This window comes from Maylandia zebra, linkage group LG2 (assembly GCF_041146795.1).
Source record: "Maylandia zebra isolate NMK-2024a linkage group LG2, Mzebra_GT3a, whole genome shotgun sequence".
Classification (NCBI taxonomy): Eukaryota; Metazoa; Chordata; class Actinopteri; order Cichliformes; family Cichlidae; genus Maylandia; species Maylandia zebra.
In genome coordinates this window covers 9,476,395-9,490,368 of record NC_135168.1, presented here as the reverse complement: position 1 = coordinate 9,490,368, position 13,974 = coordinate 9,476,395, and the positions used below count along the sequence as shown (strand labels likewise).

Below are 13,974 nucleotides of genomic sequence, written 5' to 3'. Positions count from 1 at the left end.
GCTCGTGCACATAGACACAGACAGAGTTTGCAGCACCCGTAGGGGGTTTTATAATGGGGTCACTTCTATAAAGCTGGCTGTAACTAACAAAGGGGTGAAGATTTTTGCAGAGGGACACCGGCCTCATCTTCCCTTCTAGAAGTGCATGCTTAAATGAAGATGAATAAAGATGAATAAAGATTTTGTAAAAATGACTACTGCTAATACTGTTTTCTCTTACTTATTAAAAATGATAGTAGCTAATACTAATACTCTTTTCCGTTGGGTAACAACAAAGTGAGGAATTAATGCTAAGTTGGCTGCTTTTAGCGGCTTATTCTAATTAGGGGTGAATAAGTATTAGCAGCAAATGCTAATACCGTTTTCTCTTTCCTTATAACAATATGAGCAGTTAATGCTAATTTGATGTAAATTAGCATTATATTAGTGAGGAGTTAATGCTAAGTAGGCTGCCATTAGCAGCTAAAGGTAATTTGAGGTGAATAAGCACTAGTAGCTAATGCCAATACCCTTTTCTCTTGTGTTATAATGATGTGAAACGTTAATATTGTTCTCAAACAACAGAATGAGAATGAAATATTGATTCTAACAGGGCCCATAAACAGCATTAGCTTAGCAGCATTAGCTTATCAGAGTCTCCATCATGGTCACACAAATCCTTAGCGGAGCAAAGTGGCCTACTTAGCAATAGCTGTTGTAGAAAGCAAAGGGAAAACAGTATTAGCATTAGCTGCTAAATGTGCACTTGAGAACAAATCTATTGTGAATTCAGCCGTGAATGTAGTGTTTCCAGTAAGCTTCCATTTCCAAATGTTAGCTGCTCCTGTCTGCCTCTTTGTCACACACACAGACTGAAATGATTCACAGCCTTGTTTCATCCTTCTGTCAGTGTCACTGACTGTCACTGTGACTGTGGACATACAGCATGGGAAACACACACATGGCTGATACTTGTATCTAAAGTTACAAAATGTTGTCTCTGTCCAAATATTACCTAACTGTAAGTCTACTTTTAATGAAACTCTCAACATGACTTATCAGTTATCATTAATGTTCCTGCAAACAGACTCCTTGAAGACCCCCTACATAAATATCCATGTACTATCCAGCTAGACTAGTGTGTCTGTCCCTGAAAATATTCCTGCATGTGTGATTGTTCATGTCTCATCTGCAGGAAACAAACAGGAAGTGAGTGAAAGACACAGGAAATGTTTCCAGCTCTTCCTCCTATATCAGACATTCTCTCCATACCTGAGAGTGTCCAGTCTCCAGCCTGGATCCTTCAGTCCAGCCGACAGAAGCTTCATTCCTGAGAGACCTGGATGATTGTAGCTCAGATCCAGCTCTCTCAGATGGGAGGGGTTGGAGCTCAGAGCTGAGGCCAGAGAAGTACAGCCTTCCTCTGTGATCAGACAGCCTGACAGACTGCAGACACACAAAACAACAATCCATCTGTTATCCATCTCTATAGCAGCATAACTAAGTGATGGTTCAGGGTCACCTGATCCAGCTCTAACTATAAGTTTTATCAAAAAGGAAAGTTTGAAGCTGATCGTCAAAGTAGAGAGGGTGTCTGTCTCCTGAACTCAAACTGGGAGCTGCTTCCACACCCAGTCCAACATAGCCAGGCTTTCTTTGCTGCTTTGACAAAACCTCAAATCCCAGTCAGAGATGGTGAGCATCATCACAGTGATGATCATTTCTCTGTTAACCCAGGCTTTCTGCTTCAGGATCTGTGCACGCTCACAGAACAAGGAGACCTTTAAACATCATTTCACTAAATGGATGGACTGAGCTCAGCCTACAGATGAACTGGATAAATAAAGATTTGAGCTCAGTGTGCTCAGTGTTCCTGTCTATTCCTAACATATTCCTAACATGATAGCTGCACTTTAGAGCTCTAAAACTGGAACTGACACATATTTAAACTCCACATGTTACTCAGTACATTCAGTTCTGACACTCGCCCACAGTCCAACAAAGGAAACATGGAGATCACATCAGTTTGTCACCAAAGTCTAATTATTCCAGAGGGCAGTGTTGATACAACTAAAGTTATTTTTAAGCAAAGTTGAGTTTTTTATTGTCGCAGTACTTCATGTCTGAAGTATCACTTAAATGCATTACACGCTGTTGATGGCAGCAAACAAACCACCCAAACAAACAGAGGTGGGAGGCTTGGGCAGACTACGTAGGATCAGCTTGTGGGAGGAGTCAGGATAAAACCAAAGAAAGACAAGCTAACAGACGCCACAGTGAAGTGAGTAGCTACAAACTGGAGGCTGATTAGTGTTGTTGAAGAAGTCGGTCTGAGGAACGTTCTTAGGATCAACAAATGACGGCATGTATGAGCCTCCCTCAAGACGCACCATCACAAGAAGAACACATGAGCTGTAGAAAAAGGAGAGACTATGAAAGCCACGGCGTTACAACGTGCACCAGCTGTTGGTCTCTCTGGAGACTACTGGGCGTGGCTGGGTAACCATGGTTACTTGGGAGTTACAGTACATGATATTAATGAAGAGTGGGAGGTGCGTTCTATAGCAAACAATTTGTTATGAGGTAATCAGCTGATCTTAGTTTAACCGGAAGCCCTTCACAATAATTGCAATGCCTTTATTTTGTACAACTACCATCAGTTCGTCTGTACTGATGGTAACTTAAAGTCACACTAATGTCGTTTAGTTTCTATAGTTTATGTAGTGGAAGTATACTACAGTACCCTGATCACTGATAGGACAGATTTATGTAGATATACACCTTTGTGTTTAACATTACTGCATTATAGTACTGTGATCTTTGTCCTTATATATGGCTATATTAGCTATACTGATGTACGTACATATAACTGGATATGTAACTTATCTATTCATCTTATTTGTCATGTATTTGTATTGTGTACTTCCTTTTTGTAAGAAACCACACACATGATCACAGCCGCAAGAATCAATCAGTGAAAGAATAAAGTGTCTCAAACCAAACCTTAAGCTCTTTATTCCACATGCTGGGATCATTTGGCCTTCAGTGGTGTTCTGGCTGACACACCGGAGTGACCAGAGTGCTAAAGAGTGAATCGGACACACCAGTGTCATCTCTGATATCTCCACTACATTTAATCGTCCTTCAGCTTGTGGCTGCCGTTAGCTGGTCTGCTAGTTAGCTGATTTGCTATTTAGCCGGTGTGCTAGTTAGCTGGTGTGCTAGTTAGCCAGTGTGCTAGTTAGCCGGTTCGCTAGTCAGCTGGTGTGCTGACCAGCGAACCAGTAGGTTACAAGATGAGCTTGTCTGTCTGATGAGCCAGCTCTCTCTGTCTTGGTCATTTTGTCCTTGGGCAAAACCTAACCTACCACTACAACTGTAGCTTACCTCCACCAGTGTGTGAATGTGAGAGTGAATGAATACAGGGAGTGCAGAATTATTAGGCAAATGAGTATGTTGTCCACATCATCCTCTTCATGCATGTTGTCTTACTCCAAGCTGTATAGGCTCGAAAGCCTACTACCAATTAAGCATATTAGGTGATGTGCATCTCTGTAATGAGAAGGGGTGTGGTCTAATGACATCAACACCCTATATCAGGTGTGCATAATTATTAGGCAACGTCCTTTCCTTTGGCAAAATGGGTCAAAAGAAGGACTTGACAGGCTCAGAAAAGTCAAAAATAGTGAGATATCTTGCAGAGGGATGCAGCAGTCTCAAAATTGCAAAGCTTCTGAAGCGTGATCATCGAACAATCAAGCGTTTCATTCAAAATAGTCAACAGGGTCGCAAGAAGCGTGTGGAAAAACCAAGGCGCCAAATAACTGCCCATGAACTGAGAAAAGTCAAGCGTGCAGCTGCCAAGATGCCACTTGCCACCAGTTTGGCCATATTTTGGAGCTGCAACATCACTGGAGTGCCCAAGAGCACAAGGTGTGCAATACTCAGAGACATGGCCAAGGTAAGAAAGGCTGAAAGACGACCACCACTGAACAAGACACACAAGCTGAAACGTCAAGACTGGGCCAAGAAATATCTCAAGACTGGTTTTTCTAAGGTTTTATGGACTGATGAAATGAGAGTGAGTCTTGATGGGCCAGATGGATGGGCCCGTGGCTGGATTGGTAAAGGGCAGAGAGCTCCAGTCCCACTCAGACGCCAGCAAGGTGGAGGTGGAGTACTGGTTTGGGCTGGTATCATCAAAGATGAGCTTGTGGGGCCTTTTCGGGTTGAGGATGGAGTCAAGCTCAACTCCCAGTCCTACTGCCAGTTTCTGGAAGACACCTTCTTCAAGCAGTGGTACAGGAAGAAGTCTGCATCCTTCGAGAAAAACATGATTTTCATGCAGGACAATGCTCCATCACACGCATCCAAGTACTCCACAGCGTGGCTGCAAGAAAGGGTATAAAAGAAGAAAAACTAATGACATGGCCTCCTTGTTCACCTGATCTGAACCCCATTGAGAACCTGTGGTCCATCATCAAATGTGAGATTTACAAGGAGGGAAAACAGTACACCTCTCTGAACAGTGTCTGGGAGGCTGTGGTTGCTGCTGCACGCAATGTTGATGGTGAACAGATCAAAACACTGACAGAATCCATGGATGGCAGGCTTTTGAGTGTCCTTGCAAAGAAAGGTGGCTATATTGGTCGCTGATTTGTTTTTGTTTTGTTTTTGAATGTCAGAAATGTATATTTGTGAATGTGGAGATGTTATATTGGTGTCACTGGTAAAAATAAATAAATGAAATGGGTATATATTTGTTTTTTGTTAAGTTGCCTAATAATTCTGCACAGTAATAGTCACCTGCACACACAGATATCCCCCTAAAACAGCTAAAACTAAAAACAAACTAAAAACTACTTCCAAAAACATTCAGCTTTGATATTAATGAGTTTTTTGGGTTCATTGAGAACATGGTTGTTGTTCAATAATAACATTATTCCTCAAAAATACAACTTGCCTAATAATTCTGCACTCCCTGTAGTGGGATTGTAAAGGGTCTTTGAGGGTCTCGAAAAGCGCTATATAAATGCAATCCATTATTATTATTAAGAGCATCTTTAGGCCTGACTGTGCTCATCCTTCCTCCAACCTCTCCTTACCAAAGATAACAACTACATCAGTATTAGCTCAATAACAATTTCTGCAATTCAATTGTGGACATTCATTTTTAAACCTTGTGTAAAACGATAAAACCTCAAAGTCTGAGCATTATTCTTTGTGCAAACAGCTCTTGCAGGTTCCCCCGGACTTAGGTTATTTTTATTATTTAATTACTTTCCTTTAAGCAGCTGTTCAGGCTACTAAACTCATCCCAGAAAAGTGACACCATTAATAGTAGAGGTGGGAATCACCATACAACTCGCGATACGATATTATCACAATACTTAACGCACGATACGATATTATTGCGATTTTTTAAAATATTTTGCGATATTTAAATTCTGCACATAAAGGTAAACTTTATCAATATTCATTTTATCTAATATCAAAGTCTCACACTCAGTCTTTCTCTCATTTCAGTCAGTTTTATTGTTGACAAACTGAACGGTTTGTATTACAGTCTAGTCCAACTTAACTGAATGCAACCATCTGGTACAATTATAGCTATTCTGAACTATGCAATTTATGAAAACTATGCAGCCCCTTCAGCAACTGAAGAATTTGAAAGTAAATTTAAAAAAATATATAATTTTACATTAAGTAAAAAAGTTTCAAACTTAATTAAAATTAAACATGTCTTAAATTAAAATAAGTAAACTGTCATGTTTATTGCTGCCAAAAAAAAAGTTAAACACATTTGGACAGTGAAGGAATGTCAGGATTGTTGCTCAGAAAAAGGATCAACATGCTCTGAAGTCAACATGCTCTGACTCCAGAGCATGTTGACTTCAGAGAAAAAATTGTTTGTAACAAAATATCGATTTCTGCTGTCCCTGTATCGATACATTATTAGCAAACAAAATATCACGATACTACACAGTATCGATTTTTTCCCCCACCCCTAATTAATAGTGGAGCTAACTTTAACAGGTGAAACTGATTTGACCTATAAGGCTACTGCAGTTACTTCTTATCAGGTTTAGTAGGGAAGACATCTGGATGAGGTAGTTAGTAGTATGTAGTTAGTACCGGGCGACTCCCCTCCCCCACATCGGCACCAGAACCCTGTATTATCTACAGGGTAAGACTGCCTGTTTTATCAAACTATGGCCATTACTACTGTGATCATTTGCAGCCCAGTGTGCCGCTCTCTCTGCTGGGATGAACCACTGGAGCTCACCCAGTCATCCCTTTCTTTCTCTCAAGAAGAAGTGAAATAAATATATTTATTATGTTACGAGTCTAATATTCTTTAAATCAAACTGTAATGAATAAATCAAGCAAGAAGATTTGGTGGCTCCACGTGTTGTAGAAGAAAAGATAAACATCTCATTTTGAGAAATCAGCCTTTAAAATTAAGTACTGTGAATAAAAAACAAACAGCGAGCCAATCAGCAGTCGCCAATATCCTCCTAATTTCATTCACAAAGAAATCAAATATATATATTATGGGCCCAAAGGAGCCTAAATCTTTAAATTAGGCAGTGCATGAAGTATTTTTTTAAATAAACAGAGACATGACTATAACAACTTTTAGTAATTCAGAGTCCAATTATCCACTCAAATGTAAATAAAAGTTCACTTGACAGCTGTAAAAGTTACCTGTTTATACAATAATATAAATCACATTTCAAATGATCATCTGTGGAAAAGTTTGAATCCTGACCTGAGAGTTTCCACTGCACACTGTGAACTCTTTAGTCCAGCGGACAGAAGCTTCACTCCTGAATCCTGCAGGTCAGAGTTACTCAGGTCCAGCTCTCTCAGACTGGAGGACTGGGAGCTGAGGACTGAGGACAGAGCTTCACAGCTTCTCTCTGACAGGTTACAGCCACTCAGTCTGAAAAATAAAAGACAATCTATAAAACAAGTACTCATGTAGAGTTTGTTAATACATTTCAAAACATTAAATGTTGACTTTCTATTTTTAAAGGAAACATAAACATACTAAGATACAACATCATATGGATGAACTTTAATTAATAATTCTAAAAACTAAATGTTTTCTGATCTGACCTCAGAGTATTCAGTTTACAGTTTAAACGTTGTAGTCCAGCAGACAGAAGCTTCACTCCTGAATCCTGTAGCTTTCTGATACTCAGGTCCAGCTCTGTCAGACTAGAGGACTGCGAGCTGAGAACTGAGGACAGAGCTTCACAGTTTTCCTCTGAGAGTTCACAGATGTTAAGTCTGAAGATAAAAACATGAATAAAGATTGTTGTTAAAGTGTAATCAGGGTGCAATAGCTTATTGTCTTGTGCTGAGCAGGTTAGTAAAACTTCTGTTTAACTTTGAAATGAATAAAAATGCTATGAAACAAGGATAACTGGATAAAGACATAAACAAAAACAAACATCAAACACACAAACAAACAGAACTAAACATAATACAAATTGATCTGACCTCAGAACATTCAGTTTGGCATGTGGACTCTCCACTGCAGCAGACAGAAGCTTTACTGCTGAAGCCTTCAGGCTGTTGGTACTCAGGTCCAGCTCTCTCAGACTACAGGACTGGGAGCTGACCACTGACAACAGATTTTCACAGCCTTTCTCTGAGACGTTACAGCTGCTCAGTCTGTGAGAGAAAGGAAAAAAACAAAAACAAAAAAAACCAAACAATATATGTGATCAAATTAAATTTGTTTATATGTTGAACCCTTTTTTTAAAAAATTTATTTAAACCTATGAGACTATGAGTGCTACCAGTCCAGTGCACATGATTGGTACCTTGATGGTACCTTGCTCAGGGGTACCACAAGGTAACTATTCGGTGGATTCGACCCCTGACCTTATGATCATGGGGCGACCACGCTGCCTACTGAGCTAATAATTCTGTGTACACTGTCATACAATATTAACTAAAACAATTATTTTAGAAAATTTTAGTAATTCAATAATCATGCTCATTACCTGTGTATTGTGAATAACACTTGATTTTAAACACTAGCTGTATAAAACTCTTCCTGTTAAAGGTGTGTATAAAGGAGATGAGCTGAAATGCAGACTTCATGGAGAATGTTTGCTGTCAGCATATATCAAAGACAAAGCAGAGATCCATCCAGTCTCTTCCACTAAGCCCACAGAGGGACAGACAACCACTCTCACTCACACCTGCATGAAGTTTAGATCACCAGGTAACCTAACTGCATGTCTGTGGACAGTGGGAAGAAACTGTAGAGGACCCAGAGTGAACCCACTGTAATTCTGTGATAACACTGGTTATGGAAGCCTTACAGTTACATATGGTTACTGACAAGAAACACGACCTTAGAGGCAATTTCAGTAATGAAGACCGAGTTTCTCCCTCCATACAGGATGAAAACATGACAGCACAGCAGAGATTTATATTTAAAAAGGGAGGGTGTGCACTGAAAGTGAGATACAAACTTGAACTTAAATTATGAACATCAGAAAAAGATGTAGGTGAAGTCTGGCAGGTGAAGTTTGTGCTTTAGAATAAAACAACCAAATTCCTGGAGTTGGAGACAAGTGAACAAGCTGAGGATAATAAACCTGTCAGAGGGGCTGAAGCATCAGAGCTCATGTTCTTATAGGCTGGGTCTGGATTGTCCTTTGATAAGAGTTACAGAACAAAGTGTGTTTTAGAAATGCTGGAGTGAAACATTAAAACTACCATATATTTACCGAGTGACTGATGATCATTTAATTTACTATTTTAAAAAAATGTTACAGTGCTCTTTGAACTCAGCATTTCTGATTTATTTCCCATGATTTTAACAATGAAGCGATGACAACATGTTTACTCACAGAGCTTTGTTGGAGGCTTTGACCACTGGCAGCAGCCTCAGAAGAGCCTCCTCTGAAGCAGAGTATTTCTTCAGGTCAAACACATCCAGATCTTCTTCTGATGACAGTAAGATGAAGACCAGAGCTGACCACTGAGCAGGAGACAGTTTATCTGTGGAGAGACTTCCTGATCTCAGGGACTGTTGGATCTCCTCCACTAGAGAACGATCATTCAGTTCATTCAGACAGTGGATCAGATTGATGCTTTTCTCTGCAGACAGATTCTCACTGAGCTTCTCCTTGATGTACTGGACTGTTTCCTGATTGGTCTGTGAGTTACTTCCTGTCTGTGTCATCAGGGCTCGTAGGAGAGTCTGATTGGTCTGCAGGGAAAGACCCAGGAGGAAGCGGAGGAACAAGTCCAGGTGTCCATTTGGACTCTGTAAGGCCTTGTCCACAGCACTCTGGTGGAGAGACTCTTTTTTTCTAAAAAAACTAGACCGCTTGGATGTTGTTTGTTGTTGTTCCAGCAGATTGAGTCCAGAGTTGATGAAGGTCAGATGGACATGAAGAGCAGCCAGAAACTCCTGAACACTCAGATGGATGAAGCAGAACACCTTGTACTGGTACAGTCCTCTCTCCTCTTTAAAGATCTGTGTGAACACTCCTGAGTACACTGAGGCTGCTCTGATATCGATGCCACACTCTGTCAGGTCTGATTCATAGAAGATCAGGTTTCCTTTCTGCAGCTGATCAAAAGCCAGTTTTCCCAGTGACTCCATCATCGTCCTGCTCTCTGGACTCCAGTGTGGATCTGTCTCAGCTCCTCCATCATACTTGACCTTCTTCACTTTGGCCTGAACCACCAGGAAGTGGATGTACATCTCAGTCAGGGTCTTGGGCAGCTGTCCTCCCTCTCTGGTTTCCAGCACATCCTCCAGAACTGTAGCAGTGATCCAGCAGAAGACTGGGATGTGACACATGATGTGGAGGCTTCGTGATGTCTTGATGTGGGAGATGATCCTGCTGGCCTGCTCCTCATCTCTGAATCTCTTCCTGAAGTACTCCTCCTTCTGTGGGTCAGTGAACCCTCTGACCTCTGTCACCATGCCAACACAGTCAGGAGGGATCTGATTGGCTGCTGCAGGTCGTGTGGTTATCCAGAGGCGAGCAGAGGGAAGCAGTTTCCCCCTGATGAGGTTTATCAGCAGCACATCCACTGAGGTGGACTTTCTAGGGTCAGTTAGGATTGTAGTTTTGTGGAAGTCCAGAGAAAGTCGACACTCATCCAGACCATCAAAGATGAACACAACCTGGAAGTCTTCAAAGCTGCAGATTCCTGCTTCTTTGGTTTCAGTAAAGAAGTGATGAACAAGTCCCACCAAGCTGAACTTTTCCTCTTTCAGCACATTCAGCTCTCTGAAAGTGAATGGAAATATGAACTGGATGTCCTGGTTGGCTTTGTCTTCAGCCCAGTCCAGGCTGTATTTCTGTGTTAAGACTGTTTTCCCAATGCCAGCCACTCCCTTTGTCAGCACTGTTCTGATTGGTTCATCTCTTCCAGGTGAGGCTTTAAAGATGTCTTCTTGTCTGATGGTTGTTTCTGGTCTGTGTGGTTTCCTGGATGCTGTTTCAATCTGTCTGACCTCATGTTCATCATTGACCTCTGCAGTCCCTCCCTCTGTGATGTAGAGCTCTGTGTAGATCTGATTCAGGAGGGTTGGGTTTCCTGCTTTAGCGATGCCCTCAAACACACACTGGAACTTCTTCTTCAGCTTAGACTTAAGTTTACGATGACAAACAGCAGCTGGAAGTTCTGAATAATAATAATAAAAATACAACTTTAACAATCATATTTTACAAAATGCTGATGACAATTTCTGACCCACTGAGAAATGACTGAACACACTGGTGTCACAAGTCTCTCATTTATCCAGCAGCTTAAATCTTTAGATAAATCCTCTTACGTCTCTGCAGACGGTCAGCCAGCTCCTCCTGCTTCATTCTCCTCAGGAAGTCCACTGTGATCTTCACAAATGCCTCTCTGCTGCTGCTCCTCTGCTCATCATCCTCCCTCTGAAACTCCAAGCACTGGGGCTTATTTGGATTCAGAGCCTTCTGGATCTTCTTCAGCTCGTTCTTCACAAAAGTGATGATGTTGTCCTCCAGCAGCTGGAACAGAATATTTATGAATGACCCACCACTCTGAACTTTAGTCCACACAACATCCACTTCTTTACCATCAAGGGGCATATCATCCACGACCTCTTCACCAATTATAGGTTTGACTTTATCTGATTAACTGAGACTTTGTCCACAACTCCACGATCCCAAAACGTTGATGCTGTTCATATGAATGCAGCGATTTCAGTGGGAGAAACATTTCACTGGTGTTCAGAGCTGAACTACCAACAGGTTGATGATCAAAGCCAGAAACTTGGAGATGTTTCAGGTGACTGAGTTGATCGTACAGACAACTGGTCTTAAAGGTTCACTCTGTTTACACATACAGATCAGTATTTAAGGTTTGACTCTCATCATCCACTGGAGCACAAACTGGGCGTCATCAGGACACAACAACACAGAACAAACACCATCCCCACAGACACAGCAGCCAGCGAAGCAGAAGAACTTCACATCAAGAAGGTCCTGAGTAAATGTGAACGCTGGTTTGAGGGCGGAGTCAAGGAGGCCATTTATGTGAAAAGGAAAGACCATCTCTGAATGGAGGAGGGGCCTAAGGGTACAACTGTCACCATCTTACATGCTGTGATTGCAGCCATTCCCCAGCTCTCTGTGAACTGGACTCATGACCATTGATCAACAACCATTGATCAATGGTCCTGACAATATGCGTACCAATGATCAATGAACTGACCTCCCAGCCCATTGTTCCTTCAGTGGGCTGGTTTCAGTCATACAAATGTCCTGTTTATAAGATTGAAACCTGCAGTCAGCTGAGACTGAAGAAGTCACCTGATGATGATGAAACGTTTCTCCCACTGAAAACATCCAGATGAACAGAATCAAGCTTTTTGGGATTTACGTACCTGGATGATTGAGCATCAAGACACAACTCTGTGACTTTTCTCAGATGAATAAATCCTCTCCTCCAGCTTTGTTTACATCTACCAGCCCTGTGGCGCTGCCCAGGGAAATAATCTATGTGAGAGGTGGAAAGTCATACAGGTGTCTGCTCCTGCCTTCAGTTATTTTATCTACTGTGTGTCAACTGGCTGAACCTCCTCCAACTGTCTACTGTCTCCCTAAACTCAACAATGACTTCGTGATCTATCCATTCTCTGACCAAAGACATCCTGCTGCAGGAGGTTAACATAGCAGCCAATGATGATCCCACTCACTGTGAACAACACATTTGGACCTGATTTGCTGCTCTGGTTTACACGTGAACTTCCACTGCTGCTGTCACCAACTTGAGAGGCTCTACAGAAAAACTGGACTTGTCCATAAAAATCATAAACTACATTACAAGGACAGCATTGCTCAATCAACTCTAATTACTACTGACATGTTATCTCTTCTAACTAAGGTACAGACACTCAAACTTGCTGCTTTCAGTGAGAAGTCAAATGTCTGAATATGAGCTGGAAGCTGCTGAGAGTCCTCCTCCTTCCCGTGGGGTTTACTTTCTCTACTACTTTCAATATAAACACGCCCCTTTCATGCACCTGCAGAGGGCCACCAGCAGATGGAGCTGTCTTAAACAAATCCACTTGGATAGTTAGCTGTAGATGACTTTATCAGTATGATTGTAGGACTTTGAGTTATTCTTTAGATTTATTTAAACTCTTATATTGTGCACAAGTGTTGAGCGACCCATAATTTCTCTGTACTTTTCATAAGAGCAGCCAGACTTTCAGCTAGTTTTTCTTTGCTCTGCAGGTTTATGAAGGTGTGTCAAAGTTGTTCTTTGGACATTAGCTGCTTATTAAATCATTTTCAGTCCTCGTACAGAAACACTCTTCAAGCTAAATCCAAGTGTGTTAGACCAGAGTTAACCTGATAGATATGTGTGGGTGTGTAACTCTTAGAAGCTGATTGGCTGCTTTTTATGGGGGCTGGGTCTTTGGAAAGTGTTTTAGTAACACACCCTGAACTGCACACTTTAACAAACAACATGAGATTTTAACAGTAATGTAAAACTCATGTGATTCACTGTTATTAAGCACAAACACATCTATGGCCCTGTTTCCATTAGTAGCTGCTCAGATCGACTCACCACAGGTCACCACGACTGGACTGGATCCACTGGTTTCCATTACAGTTGAGGACCACCTAATGTGGTCGTCTCAATACAGCCGAGTGTCAGCTCACATCATTAGTAAGTGCTAATGCTGCTAATTTCCATCATATTTGTCATTTATTGCTCAAAGTTATTGAAGAAACAGTTATTCAGCTTCATTCCCACTGATCTCGACTACAAACTGTTTCACTTTGGTTTTTGTTTAAAGCCTCGATGTTTAAAACGTTTCCCTGTGATCACATTTGCACCGTCTGATTTCAAAGTTTGTTTCTTTTGGTCATTTAGTCCACAGAGTCCTTGGTGTTCTGAAAGGGACCTATAAATAAATGCATTATTATTAATATTAATATTAAAGTAGTTGTTGTACATGTACAGACCATAAATATGGAGTCCAGCTGTGTTTGATGCTGCTGGGCAGACTGACCACTGGGAACCTCTGAGCTCTGCTGGTCCACTCTGTGGAGGAACCATGAAGGATTAGATCAACACAGGATAAAGATCCAGGAGTTTCTGCTCAAATAACTTCATCTGAATCAAGTCTGTCAAGTTTTAAACTCTCAGATTGTGAACATGTCAGTAATTTTCAGTCTGTTTTCATGGACGTCCTTTCAGTGGTGATGTCAGGGATGATTTTGAAGAAGCTCATCAAACTGAACCATCAGCAGATCACTGCTCCAAAACCAGAACATGATCCGAGTCTCCCTCCACCACCAGAACACCAGCTTTACTAACGTGGTAGATCAGTGTAGTACAGATCAATAACTGATGAGTCATTTGATCAAAATCACTGAGTGCTTCACGTCTGACCCTCTGATGCTTCTGTAGACATTTTGCATATTTAATGAATGTCTGACAGTTTTACATTCATTCTATGAA

At 41.3% G+C, this 13,974-nt stretch overlaps 2 protein-coding genes across 2 annotated transcripts; both read right to left on the bottom strand.

Moving 5' to 3' along the window:
- Positions 1-366: 366 nt before the first annotated feature.
- LOC143413410 (uncharacterized) lies at positions 367-7,886 on the bottom strand. The gene is made up of 5 exons (XM_076876402.1): positions 7,876-7,886; positions 7,489-7,662; positions 7,102-7,275; positions 6,752-6,925; positions 367-1,425 (listed from the first exon to the last, which is right to left on the bottom strand). Exons 1-5 carry the CDS (start codon positions 7,884-7,886, stop codon positions 1,233-1,235), a joined length of 726 nt encoding a protein of 241 aa, XP_076732517.1. The 3' UTR covers positions 367-1,232.
- Positions 7,887-8,614: 728 nt separating this feature from the next.
- LOC143413546 (protein NLRC3-like) lies at positions 8,615-13,550 on the bottom strand. The gene is made up of 3 exons (XM_076876769.1): positions 13,476-13,550; positions 10,802-11,006; positions 8,615-10,650 (listed from the first exon to the last, which is right to left on the bottom strand). Exons 1-3 carry the CDS (start codon positions 13,476-13,478, stop codon positions 8,852-8,854), a joined length of 2,007 nt encoding a protein of 668 aa, XP_076732884.1. The 5' UTR covers positions 13,479-13,550; the 3' UTR covers positions 8,615-8,851.
- Positions 13,551-13,974: the final 424 nt, after the last annotated feature.